The sequence below is a fragment of the Malus sylvestris genome, chromosome 17 (genome assembly GCF_916048215.2).
Source record: "Malus sylvestris chromosome 17, drMalSylv7.2, whole genome shotgun sequence".
NCBI lineage: Eukaryota > Viridiplantae > Streptophyta > Magnoliopsida > Rosales > Rosaceae > Malus > Malus sylvestris.
The window spans coordinates 12,020,728-12,037,791 of NC_062276.1; the positions used below are offsets into that span (position 1 = coordinate 12,020,728).

Below are 17,064 nucleotides of genomic sequence, written 5' to 3' on the forward strand. Positions count from 1 at the left end.
TGTCTGCCTTGCCATGGAGGGTGAAGGTCGACATTTATAGGAAATAATAATCGGTACTGTTCTTTCACTCCTATCGGCAACCGTTGGATGATTGAACAGTAAACTTCACGTGTTTTCTACTTCAACAGAAATCGTCGACAGATTGCCCGTGATTTCCTCAAAGCTGACGAGGCTGAGAAAGACAGATGGTTAGAATCGACGCTTCGACAAACTGCCCGTGATTTCCAAAAAGCTTTCTCTGCATGTGACAAGTGCTGACGAGGCTGAGAGAGACAGGCGCATCTTCGCTATCTGAGATCGATGCTTCGACAAATTTTTCGTGATTTTCGCAAAGCTGAGTTTGCGTGTGACGGGTGCTGACGAGGCTGAGAAAGCTGACACTCTTCGCTATCTGGAATCGGTGGTTTGTGAGTAAGCCCAACTTTTGAGAAAGCTGGCGCCTCTTCGATTTTTGAATTGGCCTCTTTGAATTCTGAGCTCGCCTCTTCAATCTCTGAAATCCCATCACATGTTGATTTTTATAGAGGTACGCAGGACGTTCAAAGCACACTTGAATTTCAACCTGTAAAAACTTCATTCTTGCACTTCTACGATCTTGACCTGTCCGACCTCTTCTTTCTTTAACACCTCTGAAAATGTCTGGCCCTTCCGACCGTCGTTTTGACTTAAACCTTGGTGAAGAGGCAGTCTCGCCTTCTCCAGACAACATATGGCGCCCATCCTTCGTATCCTCTACTGGTCCTCTTACCGTTGGGGATTCGGTGATGAAGAATGACATGACCGCTGCGGTGGTGGCTCGAAACCTTGTCACTCCTAAAGATAACAGACTGCTTTCCAGACGGTCTGATGAGTTGGCTGTTAAGGAGTCTCTGGCTCTTAGTGTGCAGTGTACGGGTTCTGTGTCCAACATGACCCAACGCCTATTTGCTCGAACCCGTCATGTTGAATCGTTGGCGGCTGAAGTGATGAGTCTCAAACAGGAGATTAGAGGACTCACGCATAAGAATAAACAGTTGCACAAGCTCACACACAACTATGCCACAAACATGAAGAGGAAAATTGACCAGATGCAGGAATCTGATGGTCAGATTTTACTTGATCATCGGAGGTTTATGGGTTTGTTCCAACAGCATTTGCCTTCATCTTCTGGGGCTGTACCGCGTAGTGAAGCTCCAAATGATCAACCTCCGATACCTCCTCCTTCTGTGGCCCCACCGACTGCTAAGGCTCTGCCGACTACTGAGACTTCTCCTAAGCAGCCTTTGTGAAGGCTCCCTCTTGTATTTATCTGCTTAATGTTCCTTTCTTTTTTTATGAATGTAAAATTACCTTGCATAACTGTCAGTGTTTCAAAAATAAACCCACACAAAAAAAAAAAACAATTAAACAAGCAACAAATAAAAATGATAATCAAGGCAAAATAAAACTGCAGAAAATGGAAAGTTTTTAGAAACGCAAAACTGATTGTGGAGCGATTCAATAATCTTCCTTATTTGAATACATGGGTTGCCTCCCAAGAAGCGCTTGCTTTAACGTCGTGCAGCCGGACGAAGAACGCAATTACTCCCCATTGGAGCCCACGGCATGCAAGGGAATGTCCTCCACGGCATACTCCTCAAAATGCTCATAATAGGGCTTCAATCGATGCCCATTCACCTTGAATTCATGTCCCGTTTTCAAGCTTTAGATCTGGACTGCACCATGAACAAAAACATTAGTAATAACAAACGGTCCAATCCACTTAGAACATAACTTACCGGGAAATAACCGTAGACGGGAATTGAACAATAGCACTTTCTGCCCTACGGAGAATGTTTTGCCTCGAATCATCTTATCATGGAAAACTTTGGTCTTCTCCTTGTAAATGCTAGCATTCTCGTACGCTTCATGCCTTATCTCATCAAGTTCATTTAGTTGCAACTTCCTATGACTCCCTGCGGCATTTAGGTCCATATTGAACTTCTTGACGGCCCAATGAGCTTTGTGTTCCAATTCAACAGGGAGATGGCACGGCTTGCCATAGATGAGCCGAAATGGGGACATTCCAATGGGTGTCTTGTACGCCGTACGATATGCCCAAAGTGCATCATCTAACCGTAAGCTCCAATCCTTCCTTGTAGGCCCAACGGTCTTCTCTAGAATTTGTTTGATCTCACGGTTGGAAACCTCGGCTTGGCCATTCGTTTGAGGATGGTAAGGTGTAGAAACCCTATGGTTGACATTGTATTTCCTCAATAACGCCTCTATGGTCCGGTTGCAAAAGTGCGATCCTCCATCACTTATGATGACACGTGGCATGCCAAACCTTGCAAAAATGTTAGTTCTAATAAAATCTGCAACCACTTTAGAGTCATTAGTCCGGGTGACTTTAGCTTCCACCCACTTCGACACATAATCAACCGCAAGCAAAATATACATGAAACCATACGAGGAAGGAAAGGGACCCATAAAATCAATTCCCCAAACATCAAAAATTTCAAAATTAAGGATAGAAACTTGCGGCATTTGATCCCTAGCACCTATGTTACCCATTCTTTGGCATTTATCACATGTTAAGCAAAAGGTTCTAGCATCCTTAAAGATACTAGGCCAATAGAACCCACATTGTAACACCTTAAGTGCTGTTCTTTGTGTACCAAAGTGACCACCACATGCATATGTGTGACAAAAACTTAAAATTGAACGAAATTCAGAATCATGCACACATCGACGTACAATCTGATCCGGGCAAAATTTCCACAAATATGGATCATCCCACACATAAAATCGTGCATCATGCCTAAGTTTATCACGTTGGTGCCTCGTGAAAGTGCTTGGAATTTGTTTTGACACCAAAAAGTTTACCAAATCGGCATACCAAGGCTCACTAACCTTTATGGACAGCAATTGTTCATCGGGGAATGTCTCGACAATGGGTAGGGACTCCTCATTATGCACCATGCGGCTTAGGTGGTCAGCCACCACGTTCTCACTTCCTTTCTTGTCACGAATCTCAATATCGAACTCTTAAAGTAGCAACATCCAACGAATTAGCCGCGGTTTGGCTTCCTTTTTAGTGAGCAAGTATTTCAAAGCTGCATGGTCAGTGAAAACAATTACTTTAGTCCCAATTAAATATGATCTAAACTTATCTAAAGCAAAAACAACGGCAAGAAGTTCTTTTTCCGTAGTGGAATAGTTCAACTGCGCATCATTCAACGTCCATGAGGCATAGTAGATGACATGCGGCCTCTTGTCCTTCCTTTGTCCCAAAACAGCTCCTAATGCATAATCGGACGCATCACACATAAGCTCGAACTGTAGGCTCCAATCCGATGGGACAATGATTGGTGCCGTAGTGAGTAGGTCCTTGAGATGGTTGAATGCTTGCTCACACGCCTCGTTGAACTCAAACGACACTTCCTTTTGTAGGAGACGACATAGAGGTTGTGCAATCTTGGAAAAGTCCTTGATAAATTGTCGATAGAATCCTGCATGACCAAGAAAAGAACGAACCTCTCTCACCGAAGTAGGAGAGGGTAAGTAGCGTACAAGATCTATCTTAGACTTATCAACTTCAATTCCTTTTTTAGAGATTATATGACCCAAAACAATACCTTGTTTAACCATAAAATGGCATTTCTCCAAATTTAACACAAGGTTTGTTTCAACACAACGTTTCAAGATTAAAGTGAGATTATCTAAGCAATTATCAAATGAACTACCAAACACACTAAAATCATCCATGAATATCTCAATAATCCTTTCAACATAATCAGAAAATATGCTAACCATACACCTTTGAAATGTGGTAGGAGCATTGCACAAACCGAATGGCATGCGTCGATATGCAAACGTTCCAAAAGGACAAGTAAAAGTGGTCTTTTCTTGATCATCCGGGGTAATGACAATTTGATTATAACCAGAGTATCCATCAAGAAAACAATAAAAGGAATGACCCGCTAACCTTTCAAGCATTTGATCTAGGAACGGCAATGGGAAATGATCCTTCCTTATGGTGGCGTTTAGCTTCCTATAATCAATGCATACTTGCCAACCGGTTTGGATTCGTGTGGGTACAAGCTCATTCTCCGCATTCTCCACAACCGTCACTCCAGATTTCTTGGGCACGCATTGAATAGGTGAAACCCAACGACTATCGGAGATAGGATAGATCACTCCACAATCAAGGAGCTTGATTATATCATTTTTCATAACTTCCATCATTTGAGGGTTGAGACGGCGTTGAGCCTCTCTAGTTGGTTTGGCCCCCTCCTCAAGAAATATGTGATGCATGCACGTTGTAGGGCTTATACCCTTGATATCGGCCAAGGTCCATCCTAGGGCAGATTTGAACTCCTTCAAGACTCGAACTAGTTTCTCTTCTTCTTGTTTCATGAGGAATGAGGATATGATGGTAGGTAGGGTCTCATTTTCTCCCAAGAAAATGTACTTCAAATGGCTTGGTAATGGTTTGAGTTCAAGGACAGGTGCCTGAATTATTGATGGAAGCAACTTGTTAGTTAAAATGGGAATGGAATCGAAGTTAGGAGACTTACCACCATGCTTAGGTAATGACTCAAGGGCAGCAACCAACTCAATGAATTCCTCACTATAAGCCACGGCATGGAATGGTTCATGCATGTCGTGGGTTAGCATATGGTTTGCATCCATGGTTTTGAGTTCCATGCCTCTTGTAATGACTTTTTCAAGCACATCGTCATTCAAATCTTCAAGATATCCCTGCGCCAAAGAGTCAATTATATCAATAGAGAAACATGAATGGTCCTCACTAGGGTACTTAATAGAATCTGAAAGAGTGAAATTAACAACTTCCCCATCAAATTCCATGGACAAAGTTCCATTAAACACATCAATTTTAGTCCGGGCCGTCTTCATGAATGGCCTTCCAAGGAGGATGGGCAATGAAGGGGTATGGTCCGATTCATCCATTTCGAGAACATCTTCCAAAACTCCCTTTGGATAGGCGTTAGATCTATCGGCCAATTGTATGATTACACCATCATTTTTCAACACTCCTAAATTCATAGATGCATAAATTGAGTATGGCATAACATTTATAGAAGCACCTAAATCTAACATGGCAAATTCAAAGCGAGTGTTTCCAATGACACAAGGAATTGTAAAACTACCTGGATCTTTTCATTTGGGGGGTAGTTTGTGTTGCAAGATGGCGGATACATTTTCACCTACCTTGACAACCTCCTTGGTTGACATCCTCTTCCTAGTGGTGCACAATTCCTTTAGAAACTTGGCATATCTCGGGACTTGCTTGATTACATCCAAAAAGGGTATGTTGACTTGAACTTTCCTAAATGTCTCAAGGATGTCCTTTTCAGCTTCCTCCTTCTTTGTTTGCATAAACCTACTAGGAAAAGGAACATTCGAAGGAAAAACATTTGTAGGAACTGAATTTGACACATTTTTACCCTTATTGGACGATTTGGACAGATTTGGGGTACTAGAAGCTTGCGACAAAGGTGGAACCACCTTTGCCGTGGGTAGGCTTGCTTCTTCCTCTTCAATTTGCAAGTTTTCATCCTCTTTGAGACCTGATTTTGATGGTATAGGACCTGCCCCAACTTCTTTTCCACTTCTCAACAATATGGCTTTTGCACTTTCGAAACCTCCTTTTGGATTTGGAATGGTAGAACTAGGAAGTTGGCCTTGGTCTCGAAACTTACTCATAAAGTCTGCAATCTGCCCAATTTGTATCTCTAATTGATCCACCCTTTTGTCTTGGCTTTGCATAGCTTTGGTTTGATTTTCTTGCCCCTGAGACAAGTTAGTTAGTAACTTAAGGAGTGTATCATTGTCTACAGATGTACCTGAAGCATTTGGGGCAGATTGTTATGGAAAATGTAGGGGTGCGTATAGCTTGGTGAAAAACCCCGGGGGTTGTTGCCTAAAGCCTCCTTGTTGTTGGGGTTGTTGGGCCTCCCTCCACTTGAAGTTTGGATGGTCTCTCCAACCTGGATTATATGTGTTCGAATATGGATCGTTCCTCGGTTGGTTTTGGCCTTGAAACCCAATTGCGTTAGCGCTCTCCCATACACCATTCTCAATGAGTTAAGGGCATTTTTCCGAGGCATGTCCTTGGATAGAATATATGCCACACACCATTGGCCCTTGCATTCTCATTCCTTCAGCCATCTGAGACACAATGGAAGTAAGATTAGCTAATTGTGAATGAATGTCGGATGTGGAACTTACCTCATGCACTTGTTGCCGTGGGGGTCCTCTTTGGCCAACGCCTTCGTATTGTTGAGCGTTCAATGCTCGATTAGCAATCAAGATCTTGGCAGCCATGGGTGTTTTGTCCACCAATGCTCCATCCGCCGAGGCATCGAGCATTTGACGTTCAAGTGGTAGGAGCCCCTCGTAAAAGTATTGTAGAAGTAACTCCTCCTTCATCTGATGCTGTGGACAAGAAGCAACAAGTGATTTAAAACGTTCATAATAAGTAGGAAAAGACTCACCTTCTTCTTGCTGAATACCACTAATCTTTTTACGTAGGAGAATGATTCGAGAAGTTGGGAAAAACTTCTCCAAAAATGCCCTCTTCATACTTTCCCAAGATGTGACAGTTCCAGGAGCTAACTCGTACAACCAATCTTTGGCTTTATCCATTAAAGAGAATGGAAAAGCCTTCATCTTCAAAATACTTCCGTCGACGTTAACCGGAGTCATGCTTGAACACACCACTTCAAATTCTTTTAAATGCTTGTTCGGATCCTCTATGGACAGCCCATGGTATTTTGGAATATGGTGGAGCAAAATTGACTTTAACTCGAACTCTTCAATCTTACCTTGCGCAGCCGTGGGATATTGGATACACAAAGGTGCGGCATTATCTAATCTCGAAGCGGCGAGCTCCTTGAGTGTTCGGTTGTCCATGGCCATGTCTTGCACTACTTCTCCCACTTGTGCCGTGGGTATCTCCTCCTCTTCTGGAACTTGTTCTTCAAGGTTAGGTTCCCGGCTAAGTGGGTTGGACTCTTGTTGGTTCCTTCTTCGTCTCAAAGTTCTCTCAAAATCGTCGTCAAAGTCCAAAATATGCTCACGAACAGGGTGGGAACTTCGAGTCATGCACTAGTACCTTAAAAACAAAGAAGCAAAACAAGGTCAGAAACTTCAACAAAATAAATGAATGAAAAGAAACAATCAAAGGGATTAGCAAAGTTGCTAATCCCCGGCAACGGCGCCAAAAATTTGATGCGAAATATATAAGCACACAAATTAAACCCTCTTTTTATCAAATGTAGTAAAGTATGTAAGTAGGGATCGTTCTAGGCCGGGGATTAGGAGGGATTGCTAAATCACTTGGAAACTGACTTGAAAACGTAAAAACAAAGTTTAAAACACTAAACTAGACTCAAAGAATGCAAAACTATACTTTAAAATACTAAGATAAACAAAAAGATTCAAAACAGCCACCAAAGACTTAAAACTGCCTTAAAAACACTTTCTGTGCAGTTTTGGGACTCTAACACAAACTTGGACGAATTTTGGTTTTCTAATGAACTAAAACACTTAAAAACATAATCTAAGACAAGTCCTAATTAATATGACTCAAAGAAATAAGATGGGGTTGATTTTGGACGAAAATAATTAAATTAAGACAAGAACAAAGTAAACAGATTCTTAGACAAATTTGGGTGAATCAAAACACTTAAAAACACAAACTAAAGTGATTACTAACTAATCTAACACTTTGAAATAAATGGGAGATTGGTTCTTGACGAATTTGAAAACAAAACAAACTTTGTAAAACAAAACAGATTGTAAATGAATTTGAATGAAACTTATGGATGGAAGGCTAGCTAGGAGGTTCTTCTCCACACATGTCACACTTGCATACAAAACGATTTCCAGTTGCTTTTCGATAAACTATGAATACTCAACGCCCCAAATTAACCGTGAATTACACTAATTAACCCTTAGTTTTTCCACAAGTTATTGGGTTGGATGATTGCATACGACAACCCAAAACATTCCCTACAAGTTCCCTACATGAATTGCATAATAGAGATACAAGCAAGAATCATTAAGTTCTATGAAAAACATAAGCATTGACGAGGCACTCGTTACTATGATTTGCATGAAACTTATGCCAAGAATTTACTTAACGTGATTGTGACTAGCAACCTTCACTACTTGTGAATATAAGTTCATAACGATTAGGTGAAACTCCCTTATATTCTAGCGTCAAATTCATGCATGAAAATTAAGCGTGCACTCTCAACCAACATACACAAATCAGTTTTTATACGAACGGATAAGTAAATTGAATTCACAACTTATGAATCACAACTGGATGTAATTAAATCATATTGCAAGCATGAACATAGTTTCGAATCACCCCCTAACTAAGAGGGGTTTAGTTCCTCATACTCACAAAGCAAAGATGCATAAATTTAGACATTAATAACAAAGATAGAAAACACCTAGAAACGCTCCAACACTCCCAAGGCTTGGGCTTAGGCACGGCACCAGGTTTCTTCTTCTTTCTCTTTCCTTGCAAGCTGCGGCACTAGAGGTTTTGGACAGGTTTTGGGTGGTTTTTATGGTGTAGAATGGTATGGAAATGTTTAGGGTTGATGGGTGGTGTGGCTAGGGGTGATTTTTGGCTGAATTTGGAGAGAATGGTGGTGGAAAACTCACGGCAAGGAGCAAGGATAAAATCTGTTATGGTTGATGAATATGGGAGGTGGTATTTATAGGTTTGAGAGATGACCACTCCATTTCCTTTGCATGTGCAGCTTGTGTGGGTGTGAGTTGTCATGTTTCCCCTTTACATTTACATACACATGCTTCATCATTTCAATCACCAAACATCCACATTTTCTGCCCATGCCATGTGCTCCATGTGTATGCTTTCTTTGCCATGTGTTTGCTGCCATGTTCTTTGCTTTGCCATTACACTTGCACACACACATGCTTCATCATTTCCACCACCAAACACCCACAATTTCTGCCCATGTCGTGTGCTCCCATGTGTGTGCTGCAACATACTTTTCTTTGTCATGTGTTTGCTGCAACAAGGGGTTTATTTAAAGGGATAAAGGAAATAAAACCCTAGGTTAACTAGGTAAACAGAAATTAAGTCTAAGGCTTCTACAATTTAGGGAAACAAATCAGAAATTTAAAGGAAATAAGCTAAAAGGTGTGGCAAGGCTTTAAAGTAGATTAGGAAAGTGTTTAAATGCAAGATTTAGGAAAGAATGACTCTTCCTTGCACGGCAAGGAAGAGTAATGGCAAGGGTGAAGCACATGACTGGTTGCTTATTTTTGAACACTTCGTTCTTTATTTGTCTTGAATCCAATTCTTCACATCATCATTCAATCCTATGCTCATTTGATCTTCAATTTCGTCCATCTTCTTACCTCCAAGCATATGCAATCCATTTGATGCACAAAAACTGCTCCAAACGACTCCAAAATGCACATGTATGCATACTTTGTCCTTAAAACCTGAAAACACATAAAAGTGACTTTAAACACTAAAATAACTAAAGAAACACAACGTAAACGTACGAGAACAAGTCAATTAAGTCGCATAAAAATGCTCCTATCACTTCACTTTCAATTAATACGAAGGCCGATTGTGATAAACCCTGTGCTTGTTGAATATGCAGGTTGTAATTAACAAGGTGAAGATAATATTGTTGGATAGTGGCCAAATTAGTGGCCAAGTGACCAAAAGCATATAATAAAAAATGAAGGACATAACGATGTGGGAACATCATTATGAGGAGAAAAATGGTTATGTTTGTTGAAAAGAAAAAGGAAGGTCATGATGATGTTTGTAAAGGAATGATTATTCCTTTACTTTGGATTTTTTATTGGGTGCTTTTGTATGGATGAAGGTTGTAGCCGAATGAGTGAGAGAAGGTAGAGTCTTTTGGTTATATTAAGGCATTCGATTATGCCTTTGGTTGAGTGGGGGGAGCGGCATAAGATGAGAGCCATACCAGGGAGAACATTCGGCTCTCCCATTTGAAATAGTGTTGCTCCTTCCCATTTGTTTGTAATCTCCTCTTGTTAGTAATCCCTCAATCAAAAATATTGCTGCTACATGTTGTGTAGCTTTTGGGAGAGATGGTATTTGATGTGTGTCCATCTTCTCCAATTGTTCTTTGTGAGAGCGAGAGCTATTGGGTGTATGTGGGATTTGGGTTTGAGAGTTAAAACTCTATTTGTAATCTCCTTTTGATATTAGTGGAATTTCTTCACCTTCTCGGAACTGAACGTAGGCTTACGCCGAACCAGTATAAATCCTTGTGTCATTTGGATTATTTGTCTTATCATATTTTGCCGTTGTAGCTTATTGGTTTCATATTTGACGCTTCCGCACAATAAGTGGTATCAGAGCTCCGGATTTCGACTTAGGGGTTTTGTACCAGTATGTATATGAAACCTTCGAATATGTTGGTGAAATATGATATTGAAAATTTTGACGGGAGTAATGACTTTGGCATTTGGTCAATTGGAGATACAAGTTTTGCTTGCATTGCTGCGAAATGCGTGGCGTTGAAGAAGGATGGTAAGGGACCATGTTGCAGTCCCTGAGCCCATAGATTGGAGAATGGTTCCGGAAATAGTATATCTGCTGCAATGTTATTGAAGTGTTGATGTTCGAATGCTGCAGGTGTAGTGTACTGTTTTGGTAGATTCTCCGTTGGTCATCGCTGCACCGGCGGTGTTTGTGGGCTGTTGTCGACGAGTTGAGTGGGTAGGAGAAAAAGTAGAAGCTGTTGAGAATTGAAAAGAAAATGTTGGTTCCTTTTCTTTCGGCATTTGTTTTGGCAGAAGGACATCATGATGACAAATGATGTTGTTGGCTGAAAAAAAAAAAAAAAAAAAAAAAGGGTTAAGTTTTCTTCTCTTTGGCATTTTTTCAATGGCAGAGAATTTTTTTCTTCACTCCCACTAGTTGCCTTTGGAGCAAGTTAATGGAAACATTTGAGGAGTTTGTGAGGGCCAATTTGTTGAGTTCTGCAAGTTTGGATAGTAAGGCACCACACTATTTTGAATACACCCCATGCACTGCAAAACATTTGTGTGGAACCCTCTTGTAGAAGGCAAGTTATATGCTTTCTAACTTTGTTTGGTCTATGGACATTTAGTTGGATTTGTTTGCCACTGCTATTTGGTTTGTTGGTCTCTAGCATCTGAAATATGCTTTGTTGAAGACTCTAGTTAAGGTATGGCTTAGGATCTCCTACTGATTATTTGAAGTTGAAATATTTGGTTATCCTATTAGTGCTCATGTGATGATGGTAAACTTGAGTGAAGGGCATAATATTGATATTCATAGGATCTGAATTTGGGTAAAAGGTTTTGTATGTGGTATGTTAAACCTTGTTGCTAAATTTTGTAATCAATTTTGACTTGGAGAATGTGCCATGCTACGTGAATGAGTCTATTGGTGCAATTTAAGACCATGGTGTTTGTGAGCAGGTGGAGTTCGTTGTGTGTCCAACTTTGGTATGGTGTGCTTGATCTTTTGTCGGTGATATTGAAGAATTTCAGTTCTTTGTTTGAATCACCTTTTTTTTATCAAGGCACTTATAGTTTGCAAATTTGAAGAAGACGGTAGAGAAATTGTCTACTTTTGTTGGCTTTGGTACAATTTGAGTCGAGGTGGAGATCATAATAGTACCGGAAAGTTTGGGGAATTTGATTTAGTTCCCATTGTCTTTAGTTTGTACTTTGGGTGCTTATGGTGATTGTTGATTCGATTCTTTGTGATGTTTTCGGAATTTGGCCAAGGTGGATATTGTTGGATAGTGGCCAAAAGCATATAATAAAAAATGAAGGACATAATGATATGGGAACATCATTATGAGGAGAAAAATGATTATGTTTGTTGAAAAGAAAAAGGAAGGTCATGATGATGTTTGTAAAGGAATGATTATTCTTTTACTTTGGATTTTTTATTGGGTGCTTTTGTATGGATGAATGTTAATGAGTGAGAGAAGGTAGAGCCTTTTGGTTATATTAAGGCATTCGATTATGCCGTTGGTTGAGTGGGGGGAGCGGCATCAGATGAGAGCCGTACCAGGGAGAGTGTTCGGCTCTCCCATTTGAAATAGTGCTGCTCCTTCCCATTTGTTTGTAATCTCCTCTTGTTAGTAATCCCTCAATCAAAGATGTTGCTGCTACATGTTGTGTAGCTTTTGGGAGAGATGATATTTAATGTGTGTCCATCTTCTCCAATTGTTCTTTGTGAGAGTGAGAGTTATTGGGTGTATGTGAGATTTGAGTTTGAGAGTTAAAACTCTATTTGTAATCTCCTTTTGATATTAGTGGAATTTCCTCGCCGTCTCGGAACTGAACGTACGCTTACGCCGAACCAGTATAAATCCTTGTGTCATTTGGATTATTTATCTTATCATATTTTGCCGTTGTAGCTTATTGGTTTCATATTTGACGCTTCCGCACAACAAATATTGGTGTTGTCAAAAGTGGATCTTTCATCGTCTATCTAATAATTTGACATGTGGAAGTGGCTCTGGACCTCCGGTAAGTACAATCTGATCTCCGTTTAAGTTAAAAGTAAAAACAAACTCGCGGGAAAAGCAGAGCGCCACTGCCGCGTGCTCCCGCCTGGGTTTACCGTTATTAAAGGTTTTCCGAAGGGCTGTTCTGACTTTTCACCCATTTAACGATCACAGTTATCTACGCCATAAATCCCGAGTTGCGTCCCTCAAGAGCTTTCCTCCCAGAACTGACCACTGCATGAAAATTCTGAATAGATGAGGTGGAGTCTCACACGTCTGTGCCACCATCAGCCCGTACAACCATCCATGTCCGTCCACGTGTCGCGACAATCGGATAACTCCATACCTGCCACGTTATCATCACCTCCACCTGCAAGTCCACTGTCAGTCACTGCTATATGACCGCATCTCATTCACCCCCAGCCACCGCAACGGCAATCCGCAGCACCATGGGCCAGGAAAACGACACCCAGTTCAACCTCGTTGGGTTCTCCAACTTCGTCCGGACGAACCCCCGGTCCGACCGGTTCAGGGTCCACCGGTTCCACCACGTCGAGTTCTGGTGCACCGACGCCACCAACGCCGCCCTTCGATTCTCCTGGGGACTCGGCATGCCCATGGTAGCTAAGTCCGACCTCTCCACGGGCAATCAAACCCATGCCTCCTACCTTCTCCGCTCCGGCGACCTCAATTTCCTCTTCACCGCCCCGTACTCCCCCACCCTGACCCGAACCGCCGACCCGGCCCGGCCCAGCAACTCCAGCGCCTCCATCCCCACCTTCGACCACACCGCCTCCCGCGCCTTCTCTGCCACCCACGGCCTTGGCGTCCGCGCCGTCGCCATCCAAGTCGAAGACGCCGTCTCCGCCTTCACCACCAGCGTCGCCCACGGCGCCAAACCCTCGGCCGCCCCCATCCTCCTCGACAACCGCGTCACCATCGCCGAAGTCCAACTCTACGGCGACGTTGTTTTGCGGTACGTCAGCTACTCGGACCACAACCACCTCACAGATCCGGACCCCAACCTCTGGTTCCTCCCCGGATTCGAACCCCTACCGTCGTCGTTTCCAATCGACTTCGGAATCCGCCGCCTCGACCACGCCGTCGGCAACGTGGAGGATCTCAAATCGGCGATATCGTACGTCAAAGGCTTCACCGGATTCCACGAGTTCGCCGAGTTCACCGCCGACGACGTCGGAACGAGCGAGAGCGGATTAAACTCCGTCGTTTTGGCGAACAACGAGGAGATGGTGCTGCTTCCGATGAACGAGCCGGTGTACGGGACGAAGAGGAAGAGCCAGATTCAGACGTACCTGGAGCACAACGAGGGGGCCGGACTCCAGCATTTGGCGCTGGTGAGCGAGGACATATTCAGGACGCTGAGGGAGATGCGGAGCCGCAGCAGCGTCGGCGGATTTCAGTTTATGCCGAAGCCGCCGCCGACGTATTACGAGAATTTGAAGAAGAGGGCAGGGGATGTGCTGACGGATGAGCAGATTAAGGAATGTGAGGAGCTGGGGATTTTGGTGGATAGGGACGATCAGGGGACTCTGCTTCAGATTTTCACTAAGCCTGTTGGAGATAGGTAAATTCCATCACTTTCTCTGCACTCTTTTTCTTCGTGTTTCCCGATATTTTAAACTAGTCTAATTTACGAGTTTCATGTTTTTTCAATGAACAAAAAGTATGTTCCTCTGTATATTTCATGATTCAATCCTTGGTAGGAATCTGGTTTTTCATGATTCTGTCAATCTTGATGCCCACCAAGTTGGATTTTAGTGTTTAGCTTCGAATCGAGTCCTTTTAATTCGTATCGTAGAAATCTGTCCTTTGAGAAAGAAGATAGAAATTACTAGTTGTGTTGAAGTTTATGCCTTGTTTGTGCTGTAACGATCGTTGGATTAATGGTTCTTGTATAAAATTGGCAGGCCAACCATGTTCATAGAGATCATTCAGAGAGTCGGGTGCATGCTCAAGAACGAAGAAGGCAAGGTTCACCAAAAGGGTGGATGCGGTGGGTTTGGGAAGGGTAACTTCTCCGAGCTCTTCAAGTCCATCGAGGAGTATGAGAAAACGCTTGAAGCCAAACAGATTGCAGAGCCAGCAGCTGCGTGAATCGCCATTGTCTGCGATACTGTAAAACGACTAAATAAGGCAGTTCTGAAGCCAGGTTCGTTGTACTCATTTTAAGGCTGTTGTATGAGTAGTGTCATTTTGTGTATACCAAGCTGTATGTGTGTTACTGTTGGTGCCTATTGATTTATGCACAATGACACAAATGTTATTGCTAAATTATATTTGTGACTGTAATCATCACCGGCCTTGTTGCACTGTCGACGTGCTTGTAATGTGCAACGTTCAAGAGGAATACAAATCAGAGTATTAAGTCTTTGTACTGTAATCTTTTGTTCTTGTTTTCTTAATTTCGTTGGACATACGACTTTGGGAATTCTGCTCTATTACATGGGGATGAGCATTGTAGTCTGTTTTTAAGGTCTTTCACTCGTAGGAACGGGATCGGAGTGGAGACGGGTTAATTGTGTGGCACGAGTCCGGTGTGGAAGGATCGAAACTTTAGAAAGAGGTTCATTGTGTTTGCCTTAACGTTACACATTGCTCTTTACACAAGGATATCAAAGAAACTTTGCTAGATAAGTTTTGAGTGCATTTTCTGAGAAGGATGGAAGGCGTCCCAAAATATGGATTGTATTGATCACACAGGAAACTCATGTCAAATGTTTCTGTGCCGCGGCATCCCACTGTTGCTTCCTCCAGTCCTGTCATCAGGAAGATAACACACCTTAAACCGAAAAGATTTACTGGACAAAATTAAAGAAAAGGGATGCTAAACTCTTGCAAGTTTCTTTTCTCAAGAGAAGTTGGACAAAGAAAACCTCTTGTAATTTATTCATTTTAGAATTACGAAGAGAAATGGAATGGATAACTTCCATGCTTCATTGCCGTACAAACCGATTCTATTTGAGCATACTTTTTAAATATTGTAGTTCTACTTCTGCGGGCATAGGTCTCCTACTGATTAGGCCTGGCAAACGGATCGTGTCAGTCGTGTTCGTGTAACACCTGTTATCTTAACGGGTCGTGTCGTGTCACACATGTTATCTTAACGGGTCCTTAACAGGTCGACCCGTTATGACCCGTTAAGAAATTTTGTTTTTTCTTAAATTTGCACATACCACACATTGTCACATAAATAATACTTCAAAACATTAAAACACATTTGTCGTTTAAGGACTACATCTACACTCGAAAATAAGAACCTCATAAAAAATACATCTATACACTACTAATCTATTACAAATATTAAATGTGCAAGGATATGACAAATGAAACCGTTTTTGTTTTCAAGGTTGTGAAGCCTTTCTCAAAAGTTTAAACCTTGCCAATGGAACTCAAAACTTAATGAAAGTGACCCACTAGAGTGTTTATTCGTACTTTCATTAAGTATAACATAAGATTTTGTGGTATCTACTAGTGTCAATATTTTAAATTGAAGATCGAATTCATTTATTGTATTCATATAGGATCAAGGAGTGTAGTTGTAAAAAATCATCAAAATTGGAGTTAAAATAACTGTTAAATTGTGATTTTTCGTTTATAACCGTCAAAAAGTTTTGTCCTGTTACTTAATCTTTAAATGTTTGTTTTTTGCAATTTTTTGGTGTACAAACAAGTATGACGTTAGATCGTTGAAACTAGTTTCGCAGAATGCGTATTTCATCAAAACAATAGATTCACTAATACTTAAGAGTTTATTCTTACTTTCATTAAGTATAACATAAGATTTTGTGGTATCCACTAATGTAAATATTTTAAATTGAAGATCGAATTCATTCATTGTATTTATATAGGGTCAAGGAGTGTAGCTGTAAAAAATTATGAAAATCGGAGTTAAAATAACCGTTAAATCGTGATTTTTCATTTTTAACCGTCGAAAAGTTTTGTCGTGTTACTTGATATCTGAATGTTTATTTTTTTCAATTTTTGGCATATACAATCTCGAAGTATATACAAACATGTTTGACGGTTGGATCGTCGAAACTAATTTCGTAGAATGCGTATCCCATTAAAACAATAGATTCACTAACATTTAAAGATTTTATTCTTACTTTCATCAAGTATAACATAAGATTTTGTGGTATCCACTAGTGTAAATATTTTAAATTGAAGATCGAATTCATTCATTGTATTCATATAGGGTCAAGGAGTGTAGCTGTAAAAAATTATCAAAATCGGAGTTAAAATAACCGTTAAATCGTGATTTTTCGTTTATAACCATTGAAAAGTTTTGTCTCGTTACTTGATCTCTTAATGTTTTTTTTTTTCAATTTTTGGCATATACAATCTCGAAGTATATACAAACATGTTTGACGGTTGGATCGTCGAAACTAGTTTCGTAGAATATGTATCCCATCAAAACAATAGATTCACTAACATTTACAGATTTTATTTGTACTTTCATCAAGTATAACATAAGATTTTGTGGTATCCACTAGTGTAAATATTTTAAATTGAAGATCGAATTCATTCATTGTATTTA

General features: G+C 41.1%; 1 protein-coding gene across 1 annotated transcript; it reads left to right on the forward strand.

The window, feature by feature from the left end:
* Nucleotides 1-12,766: 12,766 nt before the first annotated feature.
* LOC126611153 (4-hydroxyphenylpyruvate dioxygenase) lies at nucleotides 12,767-14,907 on the forward strand. Its single transcript, XM_050279342.1, has 2 exons — nucleotides 12,767-14,091; nucleotides 14,435-14,907. The coding sequence occupies exons 1-2, from the start codon at nucleotides 12,905-12,907 to the stop codon at nucleotides 14,619-14,621; spliced, it is 1,374 nt and encodes a 457-aa protein (XP_050135299.1). The 5' UTR covers nucleotides 12,767-12,904; the 3' UTR covers nucleotides 14,622-14,907.
* Nucleotides 14,908-17,064: the final 2,157 nt, after the last annotated feature.

What these genes read in the sequence shown, in the direction of transcription:
- LOC126611153 (XM_050279342.1), top strand. Translation starts at nt 12,905, where the DNA reads ATGACCGCATCTCATTCACCCCCAGCCACCGCAACGGCAATCCGCAGC. An exon ending in ACTAAGCCTGTTGGAGATAG is followed by an intron (nt 14,092 to 14,434) that starts GTAAATTCCATC and finishes TAAAATTGGCAG; the next exon opens with GCCAACCATGTTCATAGAGA.